This window comes from Chionomys nivalis, chromosome 24, assembly GCF_950005125.1.
Source record: "Chionomys nivalis chromosome 24, mChiNiv1.1, whole genome shotgun sequence".
NCBI classification, from domain to species: domain Eukaryota; kingdom Metazoa; phylum Chordata; class Mammalia; order Rodentia; family Cricetidae; genus Chionomys; species Chionomys nivalis.
In genome coordinates this window covers 13,051,302-13,078,107 of record NC_080109.1, presented here as the reverse complement: position 1 = coordinate 13,078,107, position 26,806 = coordinate 13,051,302, and the positions used below count along the sequence as shown (strand labels likewise).

Sequence of the window (26,806 nt, the reverse complement as noted above, 5' to 3'; positions counted from 1 at the left end):
AGACAGAGGAAGGGCTGGCTTTGAGCACCAACATTTCACAAGTAATTCTGTGATGTGGGATTCCTCTCTGCATGCTGTGAGTATGCTTTATTGCCCTTGGTTAATAAAGAAGCTGCTTTAGGCCAGTGGCTTAAAAGAGTAAAGCTAGGCAGGAAAACTAAATTGATTGATGGGAGAAAAAAGAGTCAGGAGAAGCCATGTAGCTGCCACAGGAGACAGATACCTCTGCAGGAGTTCGCCAGAACTTTGTCGGTAGGCCATGACCTCATAGTGATGCACAGATTAATGGAGATAGGTTAATTTAAGATATAAGAGCTAGCTAGCAATAAGCTTAAGCTATAGGCCAAACAGTGTTTTAATTAATACAGTTTTGTATAATTATTTCGGGTCTGAGCAGCCAGGAATGAACAAGCCACCTCCACCAACAATTCCCGTGTCCTCTGCAGAGTTGACTCTGACAGTGGCAAACTCTAAAGGAAGGTCTACCTATCATCCCATTTTGTACAGCACCGGGCATCTAGCTCACTAGATATCTGTGGGATGAATGGTTGAAGCAAATGGTAGTGAGAGGAAATTAAAATCCCCTGGACAATAAGGTGCACTGGGCTATGAGGAGGATTAGAAGTGCCCCTAGGCAACGTGTGTTTATTGAACACACTTAAAGGTGAATCTAGCTTTCTTTAGCAGTCTGGCTATGGACTCCTCCCTTATCAATAAACATACACCAAGCTGCCCTTGACCTCAGGAGTTAAAATAATAAATAACTTAATTGGTCACCATTAATTCCTCTATAGATTTATTACTGGTAAGTGTGGCCTTGGAGAGAATTAAACTCACATTCAGCTGTGCATTCAACCCCAGAGCCTCTCAAAGATGCTCCTGCAATAAAAACAAATAAGACTAGCCTCCCACCTGCTTCCCCGCCTTCCCTCCCATGCATCAATAGCATAGTCACTATTGAATCCAGCCAAATGGCCATTTGCAAGGCTGGATGGGTAGTTAAGCCACACAGGCACAATGTAATATGACAACATTCCTCATGGTAATACCATCCTCTGCTCATTACATTTGAATATAGATTGCCAGAACACAGCGCCTCCCGACCCTCCTCTCCGTCGGGGGTCGAGTTCTTCAGACAAGGTGAAGTCCAGGTGTGCTCCTCAAAAATTATTAGCCTGTCTGGGAGTCTCACAAAATCATGGCTATTGCCCTAAAGAACTTAATTTGCTGAAGCTCTTTCCTTTCTGCCCATAATTGTGTCTATATTTATAAGTGCGAGCCACCTGCCTGCTTAGGGCGTATGCATAGCTGTATCTCCGGTGTGCCGCTCCGTGGTGTGGGACCCGTCTTTATACTCAGAGTGCTGCAAACTCTGTGTGTAAATACCACTACTCAGCTGAGCTCCCGAGTACTGAGAGTTTCTTCTCTACTTTGTGAAAAGCTGTGTATAAGCCTTTTAGCATTTTATCTGTACAAAACACTCATGGCTTTTCAGGAGAAACGAGAGCTCTGTAAGTAAACCCCTGCATTTGTATGTGTAGAGTGCATTATAAAAAGAAGCAATGAATCTTTTTTTTTTCTACATAAAAGGAATTAGATTTTCCAGTTTACCTCTGCAGTGGGATTAATAAAACGTGCACCAAATAGCTGTGGAACTATCCATTTGAAGTTTGTAAAGGCATCCAGGGAGGCTGGTTGGAGTAGCCTTTTAATATTTTCCCCCAACAACAATTTCTGTTAATGCTTTTATTCAGTACTGCTTCCTGAATGACTGCTTCAAATGAGCTCGCCGGTTACCTGCCCATTTCTGCGTGACTGAGCAAATTCGCTGGGAAATCCAAGTTTCTCTTCATTTCCATCAACTATCCATCTCCCAATTACAGAGAATTCATTCCTGCGTTGGAGACGAGCCAGAAGTTTGCCGGCTCGCTGTCTGTGGGCTGCCTTTTCCTTTCTCCTCTTTGAGGCTCTCTGATGCTTACAGGGAGCTCAACTCAAAGGTTTTCAGCTCACACTCGCTCCACATTCCCCCACTGCCACATCGGGCTCTGTGTTTCCGAGGAACACCGCGCGCCAGCCTCTGATTCTGTCTCCTGTTACCTGCAGGTGCTCTGGAAACTTCAAAATGCGACTGGTAACGTATTTGCTTCTCTAACGTGCCACTTTCGAGTGCATCAGATGCAGCTGCTTACCATTTTTTTTTCTAAAGATCTCTTTTGAATAACATGCATGCAAAAGCCTGTGAAAGGGGGCTTATAGAGCAGGGGATTAATTGCAGGTCTTGGTGTGCGTGTGCATGCATGCTTGTTAACGCGGGCATGTGTGTAGAATATGGGTAATTTATGTGCACATACGTCTGTCTGATCAGGCGGATTTCACTAAAGGAGTCTTGTTGAAAGCAGTACTTTTTATGCGCAGCAGCCAGGTCTCCTAATCAGATCTGGAAACATCTTACACATCAGCATAAGTATAAGAAAAATGCATTCTTAAACCCATGCAGAGGGCATGTGTTAGATAGCTATTTAAAAGCTTGCTTTCTTTAAAGAAATGAAAGGCGTGTGTGTGTGTGTGTGTGTGTGTGTGTGTGCAGGGGGAGGGGGCTCTGGGTTTGGAGGAATTGCAGACAAGAGTTACCTGGGCGGCTGCAGAACATTTCCAGCCCCTGTCACCTGCCTTCTTAAAAGTCAGCAATCGCTAAGGGAAGAGACGTGGCTGTGCTCCGGCGTAAGCCCAGGGGGGCATTGCGCTGCAGTGTTCAGCAGGCATTTTAGCTACTCTAACTATTAGTGCTCGGACGATAAGTAGACAGAGTAGATTTTCTGTAGCTGAATCTGGCCATGTATTTTGACTTGCAGGAATTGCATGTATGCTGAATACCAGGGTGTGTGCCTGTGGTTGTGGAACTCCCAGAAAGAGGCATGAGTGTGTGGGCTCCATAAATCACGTTGCTTATTTTCTGGTGTGGACAGTTAAATTCTAAAATTAAGAAATTACTTGGCAATTAATAATGCACCCGGCAGCCCTTGTCTCATTGGGTGAGATTTACATCCTCGGGACTTGCTCCTCTAGTTAGAGAGACAAATGATTTAAGGTGCAGGCTTAATTGCTATTTCAAATCCGTAGGCTTGAAAGATGCTTGCACCACTTTATTTTAGGCTTGTTTTCGAGACCATGTGTGTGAGCGTCTAATTGTGTTGGTGAGCTAATTATGACTGTTATGTGCCACCGACAAACAACTAGTCTTGAGCTTTGCTCACCAAGGTAACAGCAACTTGATTCCCTATTATATTGTTTTGCATGGTCCTCTTGCCCTTTGAGACCAGTATTGACTCATTGCAAAGATGAGAAAGTAATGTAGCAGGTCAGAACTCACCGAAGAAAGCAGTTTTCTAAGAGATTAAACAAAATGCACCTTTACGAGGCAATTTCTAAATGCAGAGTGGCTATGGGTGTTTGGAAGAGGGGGTTTCTTAAATCATAAACAGGAGGGTGGAAGTCTAGGTTTGTGTTTATGCTGGCTTGTAGTTTTTTGTACACTGTAAGCAAGGTAGTAAATAGCCTCATTATTCTGTATTGACTAATCATTTTTCTTCATGATATTGACTATAAAATACAAAGATATTTATTTTATCTGAATTTAAGATGATTGTAAACTTCAGTAACACTGCTTATGAAGTTGCAATAATAAACACTAATATTCCTGAAAGTTACTGTGAATACCACTTCTGCTTCTTATTTTTCATGATTTAATATTTAATAGCTTAGCTTTTGCACTCAATAGAGGACCACATGTGATTTTTAATTATATGACTTTTAATGGTGATATTTTTTAACCAACCATGTCCAATTAATGATTATTGAAAGCAGTAGTATGGTTAATTTCAATATATAGGGTGGTTCCTTGAAACAGCACAAGTATTAGTGTGAGACGTTCAATGTTGTGTTCATATATTGCTCTATATGGAACTGATTTTCATTTTAGGTACCAGTTATTTCCAGCTCTTTAAATACACCTGACTGTGTTCTCCATCATGGAAAAAAATCTTTCCTTTGAATATAAATATCTTGATGGCAGCTTCAATTAAATGCCCAAGACAGCTGATGAATCAGTAGCAATTTTGCATGTATTATAAAATATTAATATATATGTATTAAGAACTGTAAAATCAATTTATGCACTCAGTCATATTACAAAATACTTTTGCTCTACTTCTGAAGTTGGTGATTTTGTGTGAAGTCAATTTTGTGGTAACAAAAGAGGATTCATTTTTCTGAGCTTTGATAGCATTATGTGGCAACGTGCTGGCATTCAGCGCTGTCTAGAAGGAAATGTCGTAAGTACTCAATAGTGGAAAGAAAGAACGCCACATTTGCCATCTGTCCCTGGTTATGATTTCCCACTCACATCTAGATGCTTGCGAGACCCAGTCTTTATTTTATAAAACCCATTCCTAGGACTCCCACATGTATGTGATTAAAAACATGTTGTTCTCCTATACAATCCTGTCCCCATTTGGGAATTGGGAGTGCTTTACTAAACATTTCATTTTCAGATCCCATGTATAGTATGCTGAAAATATACCTTGGAGACTGACCATGCATCTTCAACTGAAAACTTGAAACATTCAAATCTTAAAACACGTACTAAGCACCACACCAATAGACTGTCTCCTGGACTGGGACAGAAGGGTGGGCTGGGGAGGGAAGATTTTTCTTTATTTTTTCTACAGAAATGACAGAGAATTTTTCTGCATAGCAGTGTTATGGAGGCACAGAAACCTTCAGCTCAGTCTGAGACTTTTATTATTTTTCGTTTGTTCTACTTGGTTTCAAAATGATGCAGTCTATAGGTTTGCCAGTAGAGGAGCGGTCACAGTTGGGATGGGGAGGAACACCTTGCTCAGTTAAAAAGAGGAAGGGACAGTCACTTGGGGTGGGTAAGAAGGGAAGATGGGAGGAGACAAATGATGGCAGTGGACAAAGAAGGGGGGGAATTGTGTGAAAGAGGAGCCGCACTGCAAGTAACAGGAAAAGGAATTGAGAAACAAATTGTAAGAATGCTTTCAAATCGTTTTGAATTATCTTCATTTGCCTTGATAGATTCTATAGGAAATTTTTTGAGGAAGTGAGAAGCTTTCTGAAAAAGATCTAGTGTGTATACGTGTATGTATCTGTGTGCTTGCCCACGCACACACGGACATACACTTGTTGAGCATGTTCTTCTGTCTGTCAGATGTGGGACAGGCACTATGCTGACTATTCTATCTTTGATATTTATTTATTTTATGTATATGTGCATGTACCAGAGTGCATGTATGTGCACTGTGTCCGTGTAGTGCGACCAGAGGTCAGAAGAGTGCATCAGAGCTCCCGGAAGTGGAATGATAGACTGTTGTGAGTCAACCATGAGGGTGCTAGGAACTGAACCTGGATCTTCTGCAAAAGCAACAAATGCTTTTAACTTCTGAGCCCGCTCTTCAGCCCCTGTGCTAAGTACTTCAGCTGAATTATCCCACATAGCCTTCAATTATGGTTAATATTCCCAGTCTATAGATGAGATGCTGAAAAGTAATATAGTTTGTATCATTTTACAATGGGTAAATGGAGGAGCTTGGATTTGAACCTGGACTCCAGAGTCAGGTTTTCTGATCACTACATAGCATAAACATTGGAATGTACCACCTCATCTCTAGCTCTAGTTACCAACTGACATGCCTAGTGTTTATTGAATATGTCAGTTTGGTCCTCTGGGAAGAAAGGATAAGAGCCTTAGTACACTAAGTGGTTCATAAGACAGTAAAGATGAAAGAGAAGAAGCAAAATTAGGCAGAGAATGGTTTCCCGCTGTATTATTGGAGTCCCATAATGGGCAGAAATATTCAGGGCTTGTGTGTGTGCTATTCTCTGTCACTGGTTGGCAGTAGTTCCAGGGAAGAGAATGACTTTGGTTTAACAGCTGAGGCATATCTGAATATTCTATATCTAGAGGCTCAGTTAATTGCATTTCTTTATGAACTATATTTTATGTAATTATTAATGTGTGATAGTTGAAAATATTAATGTATTTCAATGTGACATCTTTGTACATACAAGTTACATGCTTTCCTTGTATCCACTCTCCCACATGTGCACCCACAATTCATGTCCCTCCCTCCTCATTCCCTTCAATCTCTGTTCCTAGTAATCCCTCTATCACATGTGTTCTCATGATCCTTGTCCCTCTGTTTCCTTCATTTCCTGTCCCTAGTAATCCCTCTACCACTTTAAAGATGTTGTTCTACATCCTGCTTATTTTGTCTGAGAGAAAACATGGAGTACATGCATTTTTGCATCTGAGTTATTTTACTTAACATGACAGCCACTAGCTATATTCATTTTCCTGAAAATGATGCAGTTTTATTATTTGTTTTGGGTGAATAATGTTCCATTGGGTATGCACATTTTATTTTCTTAATCTATTCATCTAGTGATGTATGTTAGATGGATTCTATAGCTTGGCTACTGCAAACAGCATCACAATATGCTTGTTCAATACTCAGGTATTTCTTATGCATTAATTTTAGGTATATTCCCAGAGGTGGTATAGATAGATCTTAAGTTACCTCTACTTTTAGCTTTGTGAGAATTTCCCCCAATGGTTTCCATGATGAATATAATAATGTATACCCACACCATCAATATATCATCTCCACCAGCAGCTGTCTGTTAATGTAATATTCATTCTGGTTGTGATTAAATGGAATTTGGTCTTGAGTTGCATTTCCTGCATCCTAAAGATGCTGAGCACTTTCTACACATTTACTGAATGTTTGTGGTTTTTCTTTTGAGATGTGTCTGCTCAAATTATTTTCCCATTTGTTGAATGAATTCTTTGCTCTACTGTTCAGGTTTTTTAAAGTTTTTTTTGTATGTTCTTGGATTGAAACCTGTCATAGATCTTTTCCCATTCTGTAGGCTACCTCTTTTTTTTTTTTTTAAGTGATCAACATAGTCTGTGTGATGTGGCCATGGTACAGAGGCAGCAATGACTGGAGACAAATGGGTGACAGGATCGCCTGTTAGGGGACCATTAGTTATAAGAAGGAATGATGTCTTGAAGTAGGTATGGAAGGAATGGGAAAGACAAAAAATACAAAGTATGCCTTTATGTGTGTGTACACATGTGTGTTCGTGTTTGTGCTTGTGTGTGCCTATGATTTTGAGATTAATTGAAGGAAGAAGTAAGGAGAAGAAAAATGTGATATTTGTCTTTTGAGTAAATATCAAAAGGGACTTAAGCATTTCCTTTCCTTTGATAAAACTTTTCACTTTGATGTAGCCCTGTATTTCAATTCTTGATTCTACTAAATTATCCCTGCTTGCAGATGATATCATTCTGTATGTGGAAACCCCCAGAGAATTCAACAAAAGACTCTTAGAATTGAAACAGTAGTTCTTCAAAGTGGCTGTTTACAAATTCAATATACAACCTTATTAGATTTGTTATTCAATAATAATTAATTCACCAAGAAAGAAATCAGCAAAACATCCCATGTACATAGTCTAAAATGTATCTAAGATCCAACTTAGTAAGACAGATGAAAGACCATGGTGATGAAACTATAAGACACTAAAGAATAAGACTGAAGAAGACACTGGAAGATGGGAAGACCTCCATTTTCAAAGATAGGAGAATTAATGTAAACTGTAGATTTGGTGTGAACACCTTTTAATATCAATGACATTCTTCACAGTACTAGGGGAAAATCCTAAACTCATACTGATAAATAAAAGATGGAAAAGTGCTCCTGAGCGAAAAGAAATCTTAGCAATAATTAGCAATCCTAGTACCTAATTTTAAAATAAGCTATAAAGCCATAGTAAGGAAAACATCACGGTGTTACAATAAACCATACAGAGATTGATAGACTAATATAGAGAACATACACATATGTAACTACACCCAGCTGATTCTTGATAAAGAAGCCATATGAGCACATCAAGCACATCAAAGAAAAAAACAGTCTTTTGTTTTGTGAGAGATATGCATGATGCAATGTTCTTGGTCGACAGCGTGGCATCTCTATAAAGAGATCTGTTCTTGGTCTACTGTGGCATCTTTATAAAGAGATCTGGTTGATGCAATGTTTTTGGTAGACAAAGTGGCATCTCTATAAAGTTCAGATGAATTTAGGGGAAAGTGAGCTGAACACTGAAGTGAAGGCACCTTGGTGTGTTACAGATGGTGTCTCCTGAAGCCTGGCATTCTAGGTACCTTGCCTGTCTTACCTGGTTCGTACTCACTCCAATCCAATGGTTCTCAAGCTTCCTAAAGCTGCGACCCTTTAATCCCGTTTCTCACATTGTGGTGAACTCCAACCATATAATTATTTCATTGCTATTTTGTAATTGTAATTTTGCTACTGTTGTGAATCATAATGTCAATATCTGATATGCAGGATGTCATATATACTGATATATAACCCCCAAAGAGGTCAATACCTACAAATTGAGAACCTCTGCTCCAACTGAACATATCCTAGGCACTGTTATTCATTTCCTCAAACTTTGCTTGGCTTTAAATTTCCGTTATTTAGAGACTTTAAAACATATATTTTCTTATATAAAAGATTAAGGCATGGAATCAAGATTATGTTTTTAGACACCAATCATTCTGACAAAGTATACTCTCCCTTTCCAAATTCAACTGTAAAAGCACCTTTCTTTGAACCCATACATTCCTAACAGGCGGTGTGAGTAAACTGCTATCATTTATTTTGTACAGATGTGTCTTGGCATCATACAGACCCAATCCTGACCAGCAATGCTGGCAAAGGCTAGCCCATCTAACCGAAGGTCTCCATTCACTTTGTTGGATGATATAAGGGTCAACACTGTGGACACAGTGTCCACACCTTCTCCTAGAGAAATCTAAAGCCACCGCCTAACTAACAAAAGGCCAAAAGTAATTGATCAAATGCAAAGAAGAAAAAGACTAAATGCATTCTAATAGAGACTGACATACTCAACAGAAGAGAGGGGCCAGCAAAGCGTGGATGCTAAATAAGTGTAAGAACAAAAATGAGGAGTGAGCTTCATAGACTTGCACTGTAATGTGAGATGCTCAGAGCAAACATTTAATTGTCCTTAAAATTGATGGTCAAATTTGCATATTCGCTCAGGCTGTCATGTTTTATCGTACAGTGCCGGACAAGCCCTGAAGTAACATTACATCACCATCGGAGTGTACAAAAAGGAAAACTTCTCTGAGTGAGAATGCACCTTAGTGGTAGAGTACTTGTTATCGTACATGAGATCCTGGGCTCCACCCACCACAGCAGAAAATAATTCAAGTAAAAAAAAATTAAAGAGATAAAACAAATTAACTTTCAAAACCTCCTAAATAACCATGTGCACTGACTTGTGCCTAATAAGCTGTGATGATAAAAAGACCGTTGGGTGATGTGTCGGTTGCTTGCTAATTGGCTTTGTGAGGATGATAACATAGATCTCATGGCCACTCATTGCTAGGCTTGCCTGGCACAAAAATACAGTACCACCCACCCTGACCATAAAATCTTGGGGCTTTTACAAGTCAAGCCTCTTTTTGGTTCTAGATCTAGCTATAGGTTATCATACTTTCCCTTCTTTAGCAAAGCAAAAAGGAATAAAACATGGGGCAAGGAGGAACGACAGATGGGGTGGGGCATCTTTCAGTAGGGAGCTTAAGTGCAGTTATTCTGTGCTTCACCCGCGAACTTTGGGGTAGAGGCCTGAGCTAGACTTTAAAAGTCTTCATGAGAGACTGATGATGCTGGTCCTCTAGATTACTACTGGCCTCGTAGATGAGGCTAGAGATGTGAAGTTCACACAGTTGGCCGGGGGTGGCAAAATGAATTGGAACTGCGTTCTGAGCTCTGAGACTATGAGCCAGCAGAAGAACGGTGGTGAGATGTCCTGTCTGGAAGACTCTCCTCAGAGGCTTTTCTTCCTCCTGCTGCTCACACCTCTGTTACAGGAGACACTTGGTCGAAAACGCTAGACTTGGGGATGAATAGCGCTCTGCTTACTGAGGTTGCTGTTGTACTCCAAGGAAACATTCTTCTGTAACCGAGTGAATTTTCCCTCATCACTGAGCTATGCCTTTCTTTTCAGGGTGGAATTGTTAATATTCAAAATTTGAAGATGTTAATCCTGTCAACATCTGAATACATTGAGTTTCAGTCAACACTGGACAATTTGAGCAAACACTTGTCTTTTGTCCACAGAGTCCAATTAGTATTGGTCATGGGCAACTAACCAGTGCCTCCCCTTACAAAGGAAAGTGACTCCTCCCTCCCCAGTAGCCATCCGCTTCCCATAGCCCCTCAACAATGGTAGGAGCTAGGTAGCTCCTTCTCTAGTCGTGCCTTGGTTTGTAAACCAGCTTGATCTTGTAAAGGCCTTGAGTAAGTCACTACAGCTGCTATGAGTTCATGTGTACAACAACCATGTCATGTCCAGCAGACAGTGGCTCTTAGTACCCCTGCCCCAAGACTAAAGGGACACAGCGACCTTGACTTTGTGGGAAAATGCCATTTGCCACCATGTGTTATATATGATGACACACGTGTGATTAAGTAAATGTGAGCATGTTGTTGTCTTAGCAGCATTCTGATGGGGGTGAATACAGGGCTAGAAAGCCACTTTAAATGACTGGGGTGGGAATGATGTTTTGTCTTTTGTGTTCTTGCTTTTATTGGCCCAGACTGGGTTTTTACAAGCGTGACTAGTGTATCGTTGGAGGAGAGCGGTGTATTGCACAGCGTTTAACGTACCTGACTCAGAGCCCAGGCTTTCCAGATTGAAACTCATCAGCTGGGTGACCTTGGCAGATATACCTAAGTTTTTGATGCCTTGTTTTTCTCCTCTGGAACTATAGTGGCGCCTTCCCTGCAGGTGTGTTGGGAGGAATGGGTGATGACATATGTGGCCAGTGCACTTACTGACACATGGAAGGCATCCCATGACTGTTAATCTCTTCATGAAATTCAGTTCTCTTCAACACTGTTCCCAACATGAAAGGCTTAGTGATCCCCAGTGTACCTGACATCAAGCGTTTACCACTTCTTATTATCAAAGTCTATTGGTGTTTAATCCAGTGTCCACTGAGTCACTAACATCATGTACTTCAGCTTAGGAGTCCAGCTCTGTGTTGTACCATCTATATCTACATATAGGGTTCTCACGCTCCTGTGTTTGGGGAAGAACAAATAATGCAACTACCAAAAGAAGGAACTTTGACATATCTGCCAATATTTAAATGCATAGTATCTGGTGCCTTAAGAAAGGACCTCAATTGCATGCTGACCTGGGACACACTCTACAGCATAAGCTGGCCTCATACCAACAGAGATCTCCCTGCCTCAGTTTCCCGTCTGCTGTGATTGCAGACATGAACCATCATGCCTGGCTTGGTGACTTTTGACTTACTTTTTGATTTTACTTCTGAGAAGTTTCCTGCAAAGGGCTGGAGATATGTTTCAGTGGGTAAGATACTTTCTCTTCAAGTATGAGAACATGAAGACCTGATATGAACCCCTAGAATCCAATAAAAGAGCCAGGCATGGCCAACTATGCCTGTAACCCTAGAACTGGAGACAAGATTCAGGCAGTTCTGGAGAACTGGCTGTCTGGGCAGTCTAACTGAAAAGTCAAGCTTCCGGATGAGGAAGAAACCCTTTGTCCAGGCGATAAGGTGTTAAGGAAAAGAGTAATAGAGAAAGCATCTGATGTCTTGCTCTGGCCCCTGTGTTCACACACAAGAACCCACGCATCCCTGTATTTACATGTGTGTAGCAAATGTGCACACATGCATACACGTGCACACACAGACAGCACCCCCCAACAATTCTTTGATATACTCACATGATCGAATGAAGATGTAGTGAGATTGCCTATAGCACTATTTGTGATACTAAAATCTCTATAAATAGTCCAATCTCAATGCTGGGAAAAACACGTCCATAATTTATGAGATGCTGTGGAGGAAAGTTTAAAATGGTTACAGCCATGCATATGGACATGAAAATTGTAAGATCAAACTTTCAGGAGAGAAAAAATAAAGCATTTCAAGAGTAGTCTACCAGAGTGGTGCCGTGTTAAAATAGATATTTACAGTTACTTGCTTGTGTACTCATAGAGGACATTCAAAGTCCATATGAGAAATTGTCAATAGGAAGCTCACGATAGTGAGCTCTCTGCATTCTGCCCCATGTAGAGCAGTCACATTTTTAAATAAGACCATATATCAGTTTTATAACTTAAGCAAAATTTGAAATATAGCCAAGAAAAGTCTCTTGCTTTCCCCAACCCCAAGTTATTAGATTTTTGTTTTGGTTTAAGAGTAGTCTGCGTGCTGTTATAATCCTAAACCTTGTTGTGCTGTTCTTGAATAATTGTGCCAACTCTCACATGAAGTTAAACTGAAGTGCATAGCAAATCTCCACCAAAGCTCTAATTTGCTCCTAGGGAGCAGAAACCAAAACGAGTAAGGAGATTTTCTCACAGCAACTCACAGGAGAGTCTTAAGTCCTGTGGCAAAGACCTTCTTACCTAGCATGGAAACATTAAATTAAAGGCATTAGATGGGAAATAGGGACACTGAGCCAATAACTTTCCTCAGGACTTAATAACAGTAAACCTAGGGAAAAAGTACCCATAGGACATCTTCACATTAAAGTTTTTCCGTATTTCTAAAACCCTTCACTCAGTTCTTTTATAAAATGCCACTTAAAAGTGACATTGTCTGGGTTTGAGGAAAGAAGCAGTTGGCATACTGCTTCACGACCTTCGTATACTGGAAAGTGCTTGCATGCACAGTCTCACTTTATACTTACAGATGAGATATTTAGAACATGTAGTATAATTGTTTTCTACACATGGTTCTCAGGTTGCGGAGACTGAGAGGCAGTCAGCCAGCATGGAGCTGAACACACAGGGCCTCCGGTTATATCTTGGGCATCCCTGTCACCAGCAGTTAAGAGCCTTGACTTGGAGCAAATCATTTATGTGGCTGCGAAGTGGTTTGATATTATTATTATTATTATTATTATTATTATTATTGGAATCATGCGTTCAGAGCTACGAACACCCAGCAGTGGTCACCTGAACTCTCTCCCCAGAGACAATCATTAAAATAATGGAAATATTATTATTTAGACAACTATATTTAGCAGTGGTTCTTAACCTTCTTGGTGCTGTGACTCTTTAACACATGGTGTGGTGACTCTCAACCATTACATTATTTTCCTGCTACTTCATAACTGAATTTTTGCTACCGTTGTGAATTGTAATGGAAATATCTGATATGCAGGCTATGTGACATGGGACCCCAACAGGGTCTAGACCCACAGGTTGAAAACTGCTGAGTTATAAGATCTCTAAGTCAATCCAAGTAAAACTGGCTTCTCATTTTGACTCTGGCTTACTACCCATATAATCTTGGACAACATTACCGTTCATCTATAAAATGAATAATTGCAGCTTAAATCTTCCAACATTGTTGTTAAGACTTTTGGTGAAATATGTTTGGAAGTACTTGACAGAGTAAATAGCAGAGTATGGGTAAAAACTGGTGACAATAACAATTACAAATATTATAAATACATCTGAATCTAGGTCAGTAGGCAGGGTTCCACTAGAGTCTGCTTGGAAATGTCAGTCAGGAGCTGCTTCCCAGTGTGGATACAAACCAGGTTTTATCCTAGTGAAGGACATCATCAAGAAAACACAAAGAACCAACCAAACATAGGGACACAATTTTCCTGATGCTCCGTCTGCCACCAGTGCCGAATCTGTACATTAGCATCTGGTTCGTGAGTGAGAAGGAAGAGACAGATAACCCAGGTCTTTGAGCCTCAGAAGAAGTATATCCCTCATGAAAACAGCCTAACACTTCCTTATCCTCAGTTTGTCTGGAGTCTCCTACGTCAGACCATGGGAGACATCTAAGAAGCTAGAATTGAGATTCCATGTGCTGGTCAGTTGTTCTCAGCTTATGCACGTTAGAGTTATCTGGGAAGAGGGAACCTCCACTGAGAAAACGCCTCCACCAGTTTGACCTCTAGACAAGTCTGGGGAGTGTTTTCTGGATTGATGTGGGAGGGTCTAGCCCATGGTGGAAGATACCACCCCAGGGCAGGTGGTCTGGGGTTCTATTAAAGGAGCAAACTGAGCAAGCCAGTAAGCTGCATCCCTAGCACCACCTGCCTCTCTTCCTGCCTCCAGGTCCTGCCTCTGTTCCCTCAGTGAAAAACCGTGATGTGGAAGTGTGAGCTGAACAAAACTTGCCTCCCCAGGTTGCTTTTGCTCAGAATGTTTTATCACAGTCACAGAAAGCAAAATCAATCTATAGAGTAGATAATGACAAACTCTTTCTGCTGTTTCAACCTAAAAAGATGATTTTTTATTTTGAGTTTTTAAATATTACTTTTCTTTTCTATACAATTTCTTCTTGCTTACTACAAAAAAAAAAAAGACCCAATGAATCAAAATGGAAGAAAATAGGATTAGTGTTCACATTTGTTTGGTTTACAATATTGGAAGTTTTATGTATAAGTATATTAATTTAGTTAAATGATGATACACTGCACATGGAGTATAACCTCTCAGAATCCAGTAGCATGTCATGTGAACCTTTGCATGGCAATAAATATCTTCCTTTTGATAATTCCATTGTCCGTGTTATACTGCATTCCAGTGATAGACATTCTGAAACTCTCTTAGATCTTTTAAGTTTAAATTGGTAGACTGTTTTCTTGTAATAATATTCTTTAAAAATCATTGTGGTGGCACACACCTTTAATCCCAGCACTCGGGAGGCAGAGACAGGTGGATCTCTGTGAGTTTGAGGTCAGCCTGGTCTACATAGTGAGTTCCAGCACTGCCAGGGCTGTGACACAGAGAAACCCTGTCTCAAACAAACAAACAAACAAACAAAAAATTACTATGGAGGCGGGGAGTTTGGAGCACTTGCTGCTCTTGCAGAGGACCCAGGATCAGTTCTCAGCTTCCACTGGTGATGTACAGCTGTCCTGACTCCAGTTCCAGAGGACCCAGCACTGTCACTTGGCCTCTGTGGACTTAGACACACATCCAGTGCACATGCAAACTCATATATGCAGGCAAATGCCCATACATGTAAAATAAAAAGGAACAATTATTGGATAAACACTCAATTCTTTCTTTAAAATAAATTTCTAGAAGTAAATTCTCTATGTCAAAGTGTCAATGCATTTTTAAAACTTTTGATAACAATTATCTTCTTGTTATTTTTAACCAATATTAACCCCTTTTGTGTATCATTCAAGCAGATTAGTAACTAAGTAAATATGAATTCTATTCATCATAAAAGTGAGTACCTTCACAATAGCCTATATTTCTAAGATAGTATCAAAAAAAAATGCTTCTTGTAAAAACCAAGCCCTACTTTTCTTTCTATGTTCTAGATACAATATATCCTTAGGATAGTATGTTAATTAATTGTATTCAGGAGGTTGGTGATAATTACCAGGAGATTAGCTTGTGGTGCAATGTCACAGAAAGTGTGGAAATAACTCGAAGGGATAGTTCTTGCATGTTCCCTGTAGTCCATTATTTCTACCCACATACCTTCTGTAAGGTGTGAAAATACAACAATCAAGGTGTAGAAACCCTCCAACTGTGAATCCTCACACCAATTTTCTTCAGGGCTGAAAGTAACCCAGCCTGAGTCCTCGGTAGCACATCAGGCTTCAGGGGAGAAGCGTTAAGATTGGGAGATTTTCATCGGAAATTACTCTTGATGGCACAGCCCTGCTGTCAGAGTAATTCCTGCCAGAAAGACAGCATCTGAATTAACAGTCTAATAAACTGAGTTTGTGTTTCATCTTAACAGAGGATTAATTAGGGGAGAAGAAACTAACATTTATTCTGTTTCCTATTTGACAGGCCTTTTATTATTGCATGATTGCGTTTAATACTCTGCACCAACTTCGAGTGTAGGCTTTGCTGTAGGCATTTTACAATAAATGATCTGACATGCCGGGCGGTGGTGGCGCACACCTTTAATCCCAGCACTCGGGAGGCAGAGGCAGGCAGATCTCTGTGAGTTCGAGGCCAGCCTGGTCTACAAGAGCTAGTTCCAGGACAGGAACCAAAAAGCTAGGGAGAAACCCTGTCTCGAAAAAAATCCAAAAATAAATAAACAAACAAACAAACAAAAAAATAAATGATCTTATGTTCTGGCAAACAAAACGTCTTGCCCAGGGCTTAGTGAGGTACTGAGGTGGGTTTTGAATCCAGGCCTCCTGTGTCTTATGTCTGTGCTTTTTTATTCTTCTTCTCACGATATGTATAGCAAACCAAGGTGTTTCTCTTCTAGAATATTAACTGAAAGCCTAAACACACTTTAGGTCAACTAAATTGCAGGTTTCCTGTTTAAAATCTCTAACAGGCAGACTCAGTGTGTCAGACTTTATATCACCATGACAAAACTACTTGAGTGGACGATGAGAAAGAGAGAGAGAGAGAGAGAGAGAGAGAGAGAGAGAGAGAGAGAGAGAGAGAGGAGAGACACTCAACCTTTGGTTTGGAAGGTTTCAGTTCATCATGGTTGGGAGATTGGAGCAGAACAGTTTATTTCATGGCTGACAAAAGTAGAGAGAAAGACGGGAAAAGTCTAGAGATAAGATAGACTTAAGGACCTGTTCCCAGTGATTGGCCCCCAATCCCCACAAAGAGCACCCTCGTTTGGAGACGAGGCATACAGCACATGAGTCTGGAGGAGACATTTTACATTCAAACTGTAGCACCAGAAGATCACCCCAAACCAGTGTCCATCAAGATAGATTTGTAGACTAGAAAGAGAAAATCCATAAAGCTGACAGGAGAGGAGGGCCTAGCTGATCTAACAAGATATCTGGGGCTAGAGGTGTTCTCATTTATTTTCAGAGACTGTGATGTTTCGTTATACACCATTGTCCTTTCAAGATTTCTGGCCTTCCATCCTGCATTGGCTTGTAAATGTCATTATGTTTGTGTGATGACTTCAAGAGCTCAGAGCATCCTCATAAAGACCGAGAGTAGAATGGTTTCTTTCTCACATCTATTTCTTTTAAGAACAAGACAAACTTCTTAGGTGACCCTCTTTCATACCCCATTTGTTACCCAGAACGTGTCATGTGCCTCTCCCTGAACCAGATACTGGCCCTGGGGATGGCTTAGCCAAGATTTACTCCATTGGGCTGGAGATGGTGCATCTTGAAACCAAATCCGGATTTTGGCAGCAAGTGGCAAACCCAAAATCTTACATAACAGCTTTGGAGAGATTTTGAGGTTATTTTTATGTTTTGTTTTCTGTGGCTCTATAGTTGTAAAGCTGGGTAGAATGGTGTGATATTCTGATACAGATGTGCACTCTATGATAATCGAATTAGACAATTTTCATAACCATCTCTGTAAATGTTTATCATTTCTCTGTGGTAAAACACTCTGAATCCTCTCCTGTCTATGATGGAGTACATGTTCTGCTGTGTTAATTATAGACACCCAGCAGAACACCAGAACTTATTCCTCCCACCCAGCTTTAACTTTGTACCCAAACATTCTGAGCTCTCCTTTTGTAGTTGATTACATCTATATTCTGAGACTTCTCAGTGGCATAAGAGATTTGATGCTTTTCTGGAAATTTTTATTTTTATATAACCACTTTCTACAAATGAATTTGCCATTTTTTTTCAGTGCTGTCTGTCAAACCCTTCCCATTTCCATCAGCCATATTTTCTAGAATTCTAAGTTCTCATTCTTTACCTCAATGTTCAACTAATTCTCTGTCACTAACCCTTCTTACAAACATGTGTGATGGAAAGTGAAAATGGCCTCAGTAGTATATGTCTAATAAGTTTTGCATAATATTGGTCTTGCTCTTAATAAAAAGAATACTGTTGTATTGGGGATTCTAAAGAAGCAAAAGAAGATGCAAAGGAAGAAGGAGGAGGAGGAAGAAGATGAGGAGGAAGATGAGAAGAAGGAGGAGAGAAAGCAGCAGCATCCACCACTGCTGGTGCCTACCTTTCTGTCTCTTTGAGTAACATGATTATCCTTCCTTTACATAAGCCTTTTAACTTTCAAAGTTGCAATAACACAAAACAGTTGAAGAAGAGGGCTATTTATCAATGTCCAAAATAATTAGTTCAATTAAACAATCTGTTGATTAGAGGTAGAAATTAATTGCTTGATTTTTGTTTTGTTTTGTTTGATGGCATAATAATTGAAATTAGACATGCAATTCAGTTCAAACAAATGTTTTTTTCAGAGCCTATGGTGCCATGTTGCAATGGATAAGTAAGAAAATGTTGTGTGATTGGTGAAGAGGAGGAGTACATAATCAATACATAACCAACAGCTATAATAAACTATCACATGAGATTTGCCAAAGACTTTATCACAATTATACATTCAATCACAATGATTAATACATTGAGAAGCGATTGAAATCTAGGTTAGCTTTTATTAAACTTTACATGTGATTTCATTTAGTTCTCCAAATACTCCATAAAATAAGTTGTTTTCTGTGAGCCCCATTTTGTAGAGGGAAAGTTGTATGCGATAGAAAGAACACAAGAATCTTGGGGGCATGAAGAAAGGGGTGCAGACAGCTTTGTCTGAGGAAGAGGAGGGGCAATGTTATGGGGGAAAGTACAGAGAAGGTGACTGTAGATGGAGACCGCTCGTTCATTTCCCGGCCGCCCAGACCCAAAATAATCACCCAGAAACTATATGAATTACAACACTGCTCGCACCATTATCTTAGCCTTCTTATTAACTAACTCTTACACATTAAATTAACCCATTCCTAGTATTTTGCATTTTACCATGAGGCTCATGGTTTACAGGTAAGGTTCTGGGGCATCGGTCTCCTTCAGCAGCTACATGGTGTCTCCTGACTCTGCCTACTCTCTCTCTCTATATCCCTTCCAGCCTGGCTATATTCTACTCTGCTATAGGCTGAAGCAGCTTCTATATCAACCAATGTAATAAAACATATTCACAGCATACAGAGGGGAATCCCACATCAGGTGACCTTCTATCAGGGTTGAGGGGAGGGACCAAGAAAATCTAGCTTGACAATGGGAATAGCTACACCTGAAAGTCTTAGGTTGTCTGTGTGGGTAAAGCTCTGTGAACGTCATTGTAAGTGAAGTTGAGGGGACCCACCAGGTTCTGGACCCCGTGTGACAAGCTAAGGATCCATGCCTCTCTACATGCTCACAGGTCTTACAGAAAAACCTTTTATAGTGCCCTGGACACTTAAATGTAAAAAACAACTCCCTAAGAGTAATTTAGGGAAATGTCTTAGGAGTAAATCTTTGGGACCTAAGGCTGAGTGAAGAGCTGATGCTAAAAAAGCACAATCCACAAAAAGAAGAAAATTAGCAAGCAGGGTTCATCAACACTTACCCTGTGAAAGACTTTGGAAGAAAAAACAAGCTGCAGGCTGGGATGTAGTGTTTGCAAGTCACATATTTAACAAAGAACTTGTGTCTAGAATATATTTAAAATCTTAGAAGCCAACAATGTAAGACTCAAATAAACCAATTGGAAAATGGAAAAAAAAAAGACATTCCTTTCACTAATGAGGTTTAGGAATTATAAAAAAGCATGTGAAAACATGGTACACCCATGAGCAATTGGCACAAATCCAAATTAAAATGAGAGATATCGCTAAACACTGATCAAAATGGTTATTATAAGATTTAGTGATAGCAATAAACATTGAGAAATATGCAAAGACATGGATTGCTCACATATTTCTGGTGGGGATGCATTATGGGATAACCACTCAAGTGAAATAGGTCAGTGTGCAAACCTAAATGTGTGTCTATCATACACCACAGCATTTGCTTTGCTTCATTTGTATCCCACTGAAACACAAGAGCAAATGCTCACGTCAGATTTCTTCACAACACATACAACCTGAAAGCTATTCCAATAAACTTAAAGGTGTGGGTGGTTAGCCTAACTTGTGGTACATCAGATCATGGTGCTCTATGTAGCAGTGAGAATTAAAGGGCCATTGCTAATCACGACCTTTGTTGATTTTCGGCCAACCTGTGCAGATGTTGTCTGATGGACCTGGCATCTGAGCACCTGAAAGAATGGAGTGGACTGCAGGCTAACACTGTAGACAGCCTTACTTCAATGTCAGTGTGCTTCATACATGAACATAACAGAGGGAGCAATGATCCAAGGAAGGTTGTGTGAGTTCAGAAAAACACGATTAGAAATACATGTTCATAAAACGTATAAATAAACACCAGTGAGCATATACTCAATATTGACAGAGGAGCCCTTCCCCAGAACTTTCTCAGGACAGACGAGTTTAAACACAATTCCCTGCCATGTGCTGTAGACTTTATCTGGGAAAGTATGGAAGCAAGGCAGAAGGTCATATCCAGATTGAGGGTACACTGACCGGATTGGGCTCTATAGCTGCGTTCTGACATTCAACAAGAATAAACATGTCTTATCAATTGAACGTAAATGCTTGCTACAGGCATGAAATCACTTCCAAGAACATCCCAGGGAATGAACTGCACCTGAGGTCAAAGGCCCTCTGGCTCTTTGCCTGGAGTGTCCCTCACCTCACAGTACCCCAAGGCATTGTTCACCGTGGTTCATTCTTTCCACCATGTTCTGACTGTGTTGACTATTTCTAGGGAACCATAGAGAGTTTTACAAAAGGAAATCTCAAAACTTTATCTTGTGACTCCATTCTTAAAAGTATAGTGGAGTGACAAAATTATAGAGATAAGGAGTAGATAAGTGGTTGCCTAGAGTTGGGTGGGGGAGGGAGAGAGAGGATGCTATGAAAGGGTAGCATGAGGGATGGATGCCTGTGATGGAGTTCTGTGACAACATGAACCTGTACAGCTGATAAAACTGCACAGCACTAAAGAGCGTGGCGCCTGGAGAAATCTGGTTAAGGTCGGAGGATTGTATTAGTGTTAGTTTCCTGGTTATGATATTGCACTATATGTATGTAAAACAACTCAGTGAACAGTATACAGTATCTCATTGTGGTTTTTTTTTTTTTACAACTCTGTAAATCTTCAATTTTCCAATTTTTTTTAAATAAAAAGTTTAAAAAGGGTGAGGGAAGGAGGCTGGAGAGGTGAGTCAGAGGTTAAGAGCACTGGCCGCTCTTCCAGAAGTCTTGAATTCAATTCCCAGCAGCCACATGGTGGCTCACAACCATTTATAATGAAGTCTGGTGCCCTCTTCTGGCCTGCAGAGATACATGCAGGAAGAAAACTACACAAAAATCAAACAAAAACAAATAATACGTACAAACATACACAAGTCTTTTAAAAATGTGAGGGAATAAAGATGAATATTATAGAGACGGGAAGTGCAGTGTAAACATGCTTGGTTCTGAGAAACTGGGATCGTCTAGCAGAGTGTTTCTAGGATATTGAGATGAAGAATACCAGAAAATCAGGCTATTCCCATTAAAATTGGTAAGTCTTTTTTGATCTTGCCCAGGGAGAGTAAAGTCATCCTATAATAACAAGATGGCGGCATACTGTTGACTGATGAAATACCAGACATAAGATCTCTTTAGCAGGGTTTTCATTATATCTTCATAACAGGTCTCTGTTGTCACTGATATTACTAAATATTTTACGAATGAGGAAATAAATACTAGGGATATCAACTAAGTTTGCTACCCAGCTGGTAATCAGAGGCGCTAGGCTATGATCTCACGAGGATCATCGTTAGCACTAGAGAGGCCAGGATGAAAGAACAGGAGTGAATGAGAGTACAGCTTCATTTCGTTCACTTAAAGTTTTGGCAGGAAAAAAAACTCAAGGAAGCAAGAGGAGAAGTTACCCCTAGTTTAGACCCAATTTCTATAATGTCAGATTTAATGAAGTTTAATTCTTGGCTTTCAACTTGAGGTTTTCAATGCACACTAGTGACTTGTTTTCAATGGAAATGCATAGATTCCATGGTCATAAGGTTGCAGGAGGAGGGAGTTGTTTCTTGTAAGTATGCTGTTCAGATAACGAGTAGTTGAGGTTGGTCCAGGATCCATCATTCATGGAATCAGTAGCAAATAAGGGTAGTTAGACGGGTTTGAGCTTGGGAAGTGGGAGGCATGTTACAAGGGTGTCATATTGGAGGATTCAGGGAGAGAGGATTCAGGAAGAGAGATGGTTGGGGCAAATGCAGGCCAGCTTTGAGTAGATGAAATGACTTGATTCTGGAGCCGAGCTTCCAGTGACCTCCCATCTGTGAGGTCTAGAGCTGGCTGTCATTTATACTTTATCGATTCATCAGTAATTGCTATCACACTGATTGGATATAATACTCCTGGAAGAGATGACTGATAATGTGTGCAGGGAAAATGCCAGAAAGAGGGTTTGGGTCTGCTTAGACTGAGTGATGGCTAGCTTGAAATATCAAAGTGACACAATCTCAATGAGGGGTCATCCAGATGAAGTTGGCCTGTGAGCCCATCTGTCCACCCTTATCGAGGATGCAAGGATCTGTCCAGTTCTTTGATTGAGGATGCGAGACCTATGCGCTGTGGGTGATAATAGTCCCCAGGAAGGAGAGACTGAAACTGAAAGGAAAGGGGGCAGAGGGATGCAGACCGCTATTCCTCATGCAATATCAACTGAGACTTGTAAAATGTGGCGACAAAGACTATCACTGTGCACTAAAATCATGTCATGAGTTCCAACTGCTCTCCTCTCCACGTTGCACTCCTCTGTTGATGTAGGTTATTTCTAGGGGAATACGTGCCTCCGAAATGGAAAGATCCCAAGAACATTGCATTGCTCAGCTCAGTGTCATCGAGAGTGGAACAGCCTGATGCTATCTACTCTTTAATGTGTTCCAGGAAGAAGGGAATAGCGTCATCTCCATAGTGCTCTCGACAAAAATGTCAAACCAGGATGTAGTCATATGTCAATAATCAGATAAACTCAAAATGTCAGACATTTTATGAGACTAGCGACTTACATCATTCTGGAAATCGAAGCCATGAAACATGATAAGCCAGAGGCAATGATGCTATTTTGGCTGTAGAGGAACCAGAAAGACAGAAGGGGAGGGGAAAGGGTGGGAAAGACAAAGAGGAGGGCAGCATCAAAATGTACCCTGTGAGTCTTAACTGGACCCCAGATTCTTCCTTTACCTTCACTATGACAAAGACCATAGGAGACAGCCTAGGAGAAATAGGAGACTTAAATCATTCCTTGAATCTGTATGAGATGTTATTAAGTTAATTGGTTTTTTAGCTGGATATCATATTGTGATCATGTAAAGGAATGCTCTTATAATTAGGAGACACACCCTGAAGTATTTAGAGGAACAGGATCATCATCTCTACGATGTACCTCCAAATGATGTTTTGGTGGGTTTATGATGTTCCCTAACATCTTTAGTTTATTGTTTGCTTATTTAGACTCTCCTTATTCCTGAAGTTCCAATAGTTTATTTTAAAATACCTCTTGGCAGTCCATGTTTTATCTCTTACATTTAACTGCTTCTTGGTTGCTTTTAACAAACTTCATGCCTCCTCCACAATGATGAAGCAGATGCCTGAATTTGTATTAACCACTGGTGTCCTTCAGTATCCTTTATTTTCATTACAACCGTAAGTATAGGTTAGAACATAGGATCCCCCCAAAACTTCACAGTCTATTGCCACTGCTCTTGATTACCTTACAGAATTGGGTGATAAGAGCCTGTTGCTGAAAATAACATATTCTTGGGTCATAAGACATGGAAGAATCAAGCTAGTACTGACCTCGAAGCTTCTTGCCTACTAGCTAGCTTTCACAGTACTAGAAGGTGCTTGAACACCACCAGAAGAGAAAAGCAATCACCGATCATATCCAGCTGTGGAACCTGAGAGTTGCAATAATGGCTGTTCTGACAAGATGTAACCACTTGTGCAGCAGTGGCACAAATGTTAGGGGAGTAACTGAACACTTTCTGATTCGGATTTAAGGTTTGCTCCACAACTGGGTAAGGATGCAACCCATACCCAACACAATTATTGGGGTCAAGGATCTGTGGCTATATAGGTCATATACCCTAGGGAAGAACATATTATTGTTTGTTGAGTTGACATAGCATTAAACTGGCTCCTAATGACTTGTCATTTTGCCGTAAATTCTTGCATCTTTCAGCCATCATCCGAGATGCTCCCCTCCCCCACCAGTAAGTGGTCATTAACACAAAATTTCACAGCTGGTCAATATGCAGCAAGTAAGAGAATATAAAGTACTTTACCATAAATGGGACATCAGTATTATATTCCTCCCCCCAAGCATGAGAAATCATTGAGGAATGGAGGGAAAGAAAGATTATAAGAGCCAAGGTGGTGACTGCCCAAGGAAACAGTGTTTTCAGGATACAAAGGGGCAATTGTAAATATTTTAGTCATTGGGACAGTGTGCACAAGACCCTCTAAAACACAAGGCCAATAAAATCCCACCACAGATGGAGGTTGCGAGCATTAAGTCTTATTTGAAGCTGAGGAGACATTGGTGTATTATAGCTTCTGAGAAAGGGAGAGTCAGTTCTGAGAGGTGGTATGACCTCTTGTAGGTAGATCATCCTGTAAGGGAGAGGAATCAGACTATTTGAACGACATAAACTGTATTAGACAGGCTTAAAGAAGGAAAAGAAGACATGAAATTAGGGAGGTAGAGTTAGGTCTAGGAGGTGTTGAAGTTGGGAGTTCAATTTGATAAAAAATATATTGAATAAAAACCTCAAAGAATTAATAAAAGTACAATTTTGGTGAGGAACAAACAGAGTCTAGTTAGCATGCTGCTGGTTATTATCCTGGCCGTTACAACACAATGTCTCACAAGAGTGATTTAAAGGAGGAAGGGTTTATTTGGGCTCATGGTTCCAAGGATACAATTCAGTGTGTCTGGAAAGTCACAAAGGCAGGAGATTGTGCAAGCTGGTTACTTCACAATTCTGAAGCAGAAGAGATGAACCTGTGCTTAGCTAGCTTTTCCTTTTACACAGGTTGGAACCTCAGTTTATGAAATAGTGATACTCACAGTTAGGGTGAGTTGTTCCGTATTATTTATCCTAATGTTGGAATTCCCTTCCAGACATGGCCAGAGGCATATAGTCTTGGTAATTCTAGATTTTGCTAGGTTAACCATCAGTATTAGTTACACCATGCCTCCCTGGTAATTCTGTTGGTTCTAGAACCAAGTGTAGGCCTCAGGAAAAGCTGAGAGCAGTCCCCAGAGCAAAATGTGAGCTTAGTCTCCTTCGCTACTGTTGTGTGTGCACATCTACAAGATGGAGAGAGCCCAATGTATCATCTCGAGTTGATATAGTGAGGGACACAGGATGGCAGGAAACTTCCGTGAGTCCCTTAGAATCCTTGTTAGAACAGAGAGATGAGCTTAACACAGTGGAAGACATGGATAACTACTAGATCTGAACTTCATGCAATTATATTAGGGGGAAACAGAATTTGACTTTGCATGGGTCAAATGATACTGTAAAGTGATCTTTGTTATCTGTAGTTGGTTGTCATAACTCTATTTTTCCATAATCAAATTAATATTTAACTAGTCTACACTCATACTAATAATTGTGATATGAAATTATCCCTCATCACTGGTAATATAGCCACTACTTTGAGAGCCCTCAGATCCACTCACCCAGTGTCTCCTCTGAAAATACCTCCCCCCAATATCCATGCCACAAATCTGGATGCTCAGCGATTGGTGCAGTGAGGAAACCATTACGTATTTTGAACATCTCCGTTTTCCCAGGCATTCTGTCATTTCTAATTTTATTGCTAATAAATCACATAATTCTTTAAAAATAATCTTATGTCCTAGAACTTGGCACCTTGATATTTAAGGCCACCTTTCAAAACCACAGCATCAGATGAAAGCATGAAATCTTCATATTTTCTACTTAAAATTGTCAAAATGTGTTATGATAGTTAATACTGTTTATCAGCTTGACTTGATTTAGAATCACCATGGAAACACAATTCTAAAGTATATCTATGAGGATTTCTCCATGAAGTTTAGCTGATGACGGGCAGTGATCCACCCTCCTGAAAACGAGTGGCACCACTGATAGACTGAGGTCCTGGACTGAATAAAAGATGAAAGTGAGCTGAGCACCAGCGTTCATCTCTCTCTCTCTCTGCTTCCTGACTGCATCGCCACGTGATCAGCTGAGTCCTGATCCACACCTTCCTGCCATGGTGGTTTGTAGTTCCTCAAAATGTCAAAGTTAACCTTTCTCTTTAAGTTACTTTTGTCAAATACTTCTGTTATGGCATGAAAAGCAATTAATACATGCCTATGAACACAGGTAATGTCTTTATTGCCGAGTGCTTGATGCTGCAGGTCCTTGCCTTGGGGGTATAGAGATCATCCGTAAATATGCAAACTTGAAAGGAATCGCGTACAGTGAAATTTGATGTGCTGGGATATTCTGTGCATGTTGTCAGTTTGTCCTGTTGAGAGCAATGCTACTCCATAGGGAGGAGGAGCTGCTTAAAGAGTGTCGCCTGCCATCCTGAATGTTTCTCCGGTTGTTGACTTACTTAGATTTCACCATTACCAACAGAGCAACAGTTACGAAGAGAGCACCTGAGACTGATCTTCGCTGATTCCCGTAACATACTCTCGGGCCGGTCCCTTCACCACCGCCATACTCGTACCTTCCTTAGGGAGTTCCACCAGATGCAGCCCCAAATCATTTGGAATCTAAGCCTCCTTGTTGCTATTTCATGTTC

At 40.4% G+C, this 26,806-nt stretch overlaps 1 protein-coding gene across 1 annotated transcript in view; it reads left to right on the top strand.

Moving 5' to 3' along the window:
- Positions 1 to 2,010: 2,010 nt before the first annotated feature.
- Schip1 (schwannomin interacting protein 1) overlaps positions 2,011 to 26,806 on the top strand; it is a 629,199-nt gene continuing 604,403 nt past the window's right edge. The window contains exon 1 of the mRNA XM_057756791.1: positions 2,011 to 2,134. Within this exon, the coding sequence (XP_057612774.1) occupies positions 2,126 to 2,134 (9 nt within the window). The 5' untranslated portion in view covers positions 2,011 to 2,125. The remainder of the gene's footprint in view (positions 2,135 to 26,806) is intronic.